This window comes from Triticum urartu, chromosome 4A, assembly GCF_056163025.1.
Source record: "Triticum urartu cultivar PI428250 chromosome 4A, HENAU_Tu73, whole genome shotgun sequence".
NCBI classification, from domain to species: domain Eukaryota; kingdom Viridiplantae; phylum Streptophyta; class Magnoliopsida; order Poales; family Poaceae; genus Triticum; species Triticum urartu.
The window spans coordinates 202,289,787-202,295,234 of NC_141876.1; the positions used below are offsets into that span (position 1 = coordinate 202,289,787).

Consider the following 5,448-nt stretch of genomic DNA (forward strand, 5'->3'; position numbering starts at 1 on the left):
ATTGCTGGAAAAGCTTTAATCAAGGCAAAATATCAAGGGGTTCCCATTATAACCCAACCGCGTAGGAACGCAAAATCCGGGAACATAACACCGATATGACGGAAACTAGGGCGGCAAGAGTCGAACAAAACACTAGGCGAGAGGCCGAGCCTTCCACCCTTTACCAAGTATATAGATGCATTAAGATAACATAGCAATATAATGATATCCCAACAAGTAAATAAATGTTCCAACAAGGAACGGCCTCCAATCTTCACCTGCAACTAGCAACGCTATAAGAGGGGCTGAGCAAAGCGGTAACATAGCCAATCAACGGTTTGCTAGGACAAGGTGGGTTAGAGGTTTGACATGGCAATTGGGAGGCTGACAAGCAAAAGGTAGGCATCGTAGCATTGGCATAGCAAAGAGCGAGCAAACTAGCACAGCAAAGATAGTAGTGATTTCGAGGGTGTGATCATCTTGCCTGCACAGTTGTCAGAGTTGACTGGATCCTCACAAGCAAACTCAACGGGCTCCTCGGTAGCGAACTCGTATCCCGGCTCTACCCAAACAAGACAAACAAGCAACAAGGATACAATCAACCACGTGCAAGGATCAAACGACATGATGAAATGAAGATATGATGTGCGGGATGCGATGCGGGATGCAAAATGCAAGATATGAAAGGAAATGCATGAACCTGGCCTCAACTTGGAATTCCAAGGGTGCCACTGGAAAGATGAGATGAAATCGCTTGAAAACGATATAAAGATCACCGGAATCGGAGTTACGGTTTGGAAATCGCAAGTGTTTCAAAATTGACACCGGTCTGTGATTTACAGCAAGTAGGCATCTAAATGCAATGAGATGAACATGCTATAGCCACCAACCATGACAACAAAATACATGTCAGGGATTCACACAAGATGCTTAACAAAAGACTAGCACTGAGCGGCATGAGGGCGGCATACATCGACCCGCGCTGGCGTTGGGTGGCGCGCAGGCCGCTTGGAGGTACTTGAGCTAGCCGGGCCGCCCAGCGGTCGGCCTGGGTCGTCGGATCGTCAGATATCAAAGATGCGGGGCGACTGCGGATCGGTCGATGGGGTAGAAAACCTCGGCACACCCCTACCTGGCGCGCCAGATGTCGGATTACGGGTTCTGGCAAACCCTTGAGGTTTGAACACTGGGGTGCGCACGAAGATCTCTCCCCCTAGCTCACGCTCTCGCCATGATCTCAAAGCCTAGCTCGCCGAACCCGAGGAACAAGGGACACAAGAGTTTATACTGGTTCGGGCCATCGTTGCGGTGTAATACCCTACTCAAGTGTGGTTTGGTGGATTGCCTTATAGGCTGGGGATGAACAAGTACAAGGGAAGAATAGCCTCCCGAGGAGAGGTGTTCTTGAGCTTGATGAGCTTGTGTGGCTGGGGATGATCTGAGTGATCCATCTCTCAATGCGCCTCTCTCTCTCTAGATGAGCCGATCCCTGGCTACGGTGGTGGCTTTCCCTATTTATAGAGGCTCGGGTGCTCTCCCCAAATATTAGGCGGAAAGGAATCCCACAATGGCCAATTCGAAGGGGACAACGCGTACAAGTCATCCTGACAAAAGGTGGTCTTCGCCTGCCAAAGGCTCTGGTGGTGACGCCGTCGTGGGCTCCGTGGTGAACTCCGTCTTGCCATCCTGCTGCTCTTGGTCTCGTTGCACTGATATGGAAACCTTTGCCTGACGACTCGGGACTCCGCACCTACGCCTGCCTCTTTAGCATCAAAGACGAAACTAGCACCCTGCGCCCGCTGGCTCCTGCCTGGCCTTGGTTGTCATGGCTCACGTCACGGGAACCTCACGAGGTGCCCCTTGTGTTGATATCTTCGCTCCTCGCAAGCCAGCCTAGCGAGGCTGCCCTTGAGGAGGTCTTGTGTCGTCCGCCTCGCGAGGGTCTTGAGCGTTGGTTGATGAAGTTGGGTCGTACAAGGGCGCGGGTGGAGCCACGCCCTGGGCCGCGGGCAGGCATGTCTGGGTACCCCCGTTCGCAGGACGCCGACAATGGGGAAACAGAGTAATGCAATAAGAATGATGACATGATGTAGACAAGATCTATCTATGTAGAGATAGACCCCATCGTTTTATCCTTAGTAGGAATGATACATACGTGTCGATTCCCCTTCTGTCACTTGGATCAAGCACCGTAAGATCGAACCCACTACAAAGCACCTCTTCCCAATGCAAGATAAATAGATCAAGTTGGCCAAACAAAACCCAAATATCGGAGAAGAAATACGAGGCTATAAAAAATCATGCATAAAAGAGATCAAAGAAACTCAAATACTTTCATGGATATAAAAAGAGATAGATCGGATCATAAACTCAGAGTTCATCGGATCCTAACAAACACACCAGAAAAGAGTTACATCATATGGATCTCCAAGAGACCATTGTATTTAGAATCAAGAGAGAGAGAGGAAGCCATCTAGCTACTAACTACAGACCCGAAGGTCTACAAAGAACTACTCACGCATCATCGGAGAGGCACCAATGGAGGTGGTGAACCCCATCCGAGATGGTGTCTAGATAGGATCTGGTGGTTTTGGACTTTGTGGCAGCTGGATCAATATTTTGTTGACTCCCCTAGGGTTTTGGAAATATTGGGGTATTTATAGAGCAAAGAGGCGGTCCAGGGGGCACCCGAGGTGGGCACAACCCACCAGAGTGTGCCTGGGCCTCCTGGCACGCCCTGGTGGGTTGTGCTCCCCTCGGGGGACCCCCAGGCGCAGCCAGGGCCCATTACGTTCCTTATGGTCCATAAAAAATCTCCGCAAAGTTTCGTGGCATTTGGACTCCATTTGATATGGATTTTCTGCGATGTAAAAAACATGGGAAAAACAACAACTTGCACTTGGCACTATGTCAATAGGTTAGTACCAAAAAATGATATAAAATGATTATAAAACATCCAAGATTGATAATATAATAGCATGGAACAATCAACAATTATAGATACATTGGAGACGTATCATATACCCATTAAGCTTTGCTAGTCTTGATACCCATGGTAATGGGATTGCTGAGTCCTCGTGGCTCACACATTACTACAAAAGTAGTTTCTGGTACAGGTAATGCGATGATCAAGATGTGAGAGCAATGCTTGCTTGTTTTGGAGTTCTTCTGCTTCTTCTTCTTCGATCAAGGAATAGGTTTCGGGTCGGGGAGCCTGGGATTAGCAGGGTGGATGTCGTTCTTCTTTTTCATTTGATTTCATCTGTAGTCGGATCCTGCTCTTCTGTATGATGATTGCTATGTATTGATGTATTGATGTATTCATGTTGTGGCTTGTGGCGAGTGTAAGCCTTTATCTTGTATTCTCATCTATTCACTACATGGTATGTTGTAATGATATCCACCTTGCTATGCGCTCGAAATGTGGTTGTGCCCCAATCATCAGTTCATCACGTGATTGGGATAGAATCGCATCTTGGGTGCTACACCAATCATCTGAAACTCAGTTCTAAATTTTACATAGATGTCCCTAGGCCTTGTAGGCATGCTGCTCAATGGGGAAAGACCATCTTTGTGTGTCGAAATGTTCTGTCCAGTAGTCGTTCCCGCCCTCCCTCACGAGTATGTGTACTTGAATATTCTCGTATTGCTTGACGAAGTTGAGGATTGACTTGTGTGGGTTCACATAGTGCTTTAAGACAGCATTGAACCCTTCTCTGCGTTGCGTCGACTGAAGGAAAGGGAAAAAACTGAATTTGAAGTAGCACGACACTCCTGTAGCCCGGTATTCATAGAGTTTCTCGAAGTGGCCATTCATAAGACCCTCATACTTCAACAAAAGCATAGCCCACTTCCGTTCAAATTCAGCTGGGGTGAAACTGAAGTCAATGCATTCATTGAAGTCTTTGACCAAATCTGGGTTCCTAGCCAATGCAGGGCCAAGCTTCTCTTGTGCTTTCTTCATTATATGCCAACAACAACAACGGTGAACATTTTCGAGAACTTCATCTTGATTGCTTGCACCATAGCAACGTCTTGGTCAGTGATGATGTTTTCCGGATCCAACCCATCCATAGCCTCCAAGAGAGCATCAAACAAACAGTCATAACTTGAGGCTAGTTCTTGCCGCACAAATCCACATTCAAGCATAATTGACTGCCATGCTTGTTGATGCCAATGAAAGGGGCAAATGGCATACTATACATGTTTGTGAGATAAATTGCATCAAATGATACACAATCATGATAAGCCTCCGCGTAAGCTTTCCGTGTCGCACCATCCACCCAAAACAAGTTTTATGTCCCGCCGCCCGCATCCGTCTTGCATTTAAAGAAGAATCATGGGCCATTTTCCATCACCTTGCAGAAGTAGTTGAGTGTTTCTTCAATGTCAATTTCCTTAGTTGTGACATTCAGCTTTGAACAGTGGTTGTGGATGGCTTTAGCTGTGTACGGGACAATTAACTCTGAGTCGTAGCATGATGACATTATCATCATCATCCTTGCTAGCAAAAATAAATAAAAAACTTGTGTTTCAGGCAACTAACACAATGTAGTGAGCAACTTGTTTTTATAGAGAACATAAAGCAACACTTATGCATAAGTAGAGCAAGCTAGACTTTTTCACAAACTTTTTTGCTGGGTCATGCTTTTTTTATTATCAGAGTTGCATAAAAATGAACATAGTTGCCTCAGTTTACTATTTAAGTTGTCAAGTTTTTTTGATTAGGGTCATCCATGAATCCTATACAGTTTGTGAGGCTTTTTTTCCTTTTTATATATACTAGGATAGAAAAGAAATCCAATGCTTGAGGAAGGAATAAGTAACACTTCTCTAGTAACAAGATTAATTCAATGAGAAGGGGGGAAGGTGGTGTGGGGTGGTTTTTTTATTGTACCTGTTATCAAGTTATAGTCGTTAAGGCGAGTAAGAAATTTTTTCTCATCGGGCAGGATGCCTTGGTGAGAATGGAGGTATTTCGAAAGTGATGGCTTGTCAATTAGTGGGTGGTTGTGATCTGCAACAAAAGTGATAACCTCCCATCTGCCATCTGTAAGCTTCACCACCATCTTAGTAGGGCATTTTGTTTGCATTATAGTCTCTCGCTTTCTCTTTCTTCTTATAAGTGTGTTCTTCACCATCCTCTTCAACATCTTGTTCAGATGAGCTTGGGCATGTAGTGTTTTTGCTGGGCGAGACAACATCCAAGACCCCAACCCTCTCCACTGGCTTGCGGAACTTGTTATAGCAGAATTTTTGTTTTTCCAGCATGCTCGTGTAGGCTGACCTGTAAGACGTATTCGAATTGATTGAAAAACCCACCATCAAGGCGTAGCAATTATAGTTTTCCCTGGCATCGACTAATGTGTCGAAGAACATGCCAACATAAGGTTGTTGTGGCTGTGACCCAGCTTCTTCGTCTTCCAACTCATTTTCCTCATCAACAAAAGCATTAGCAGGAGCAACCAT

The 5,448-nt window shown here is 45.8% G+C and overlaps 1 protein-coding gene across 1 annotated transcript; it reads right to left on the reverse strand.

The window, feature by feature from the left end:
- Window positions 1–3,508: 3,508 nt before the first annotated feature.
- On the reverse strand, window positions 3,509–5,448 carry LOC147975376 (uncharacterized). The gene is made up of 4 exons (XM_087520388.1): window positions 5,118–5,448; window positions 4,877–4,996; window positions 4,338–4,483; window positions 3,509–3,937 (listed from the first exon to the last, which is right to left on the reverse strand). Exons 1-4 carry the CDS (start codon window positions 5,446–5,448, stop codon window positions 3,509–3,511), a joined length of 1,026 nt encoding a protein of 341 aa, XP_087376514.1.

Coding starts and splice junctions, on each gene's coding strand:
- LOC147975376 (XM_087520388.1), bottom strand. CDS start 5,448: ATGGTTGCTCCTGCTAATGCTTTTGTTGATGAGGAAAATGAGTTGGAA. Junction 4,997..5,117: donor ACAAGATGTTGAAGAGGATG/GTGAAGAACACA, acceptor CTTTTGTTGCAG/ATCACAACCACCCACTAATT. Junction 3,938..4,337: donor CACTCAACTACTTCTGCAAG/GTGATGGAAAAT, acceptor CATATAATGAAG/AAAGCACAAGAGAAGCTTGG.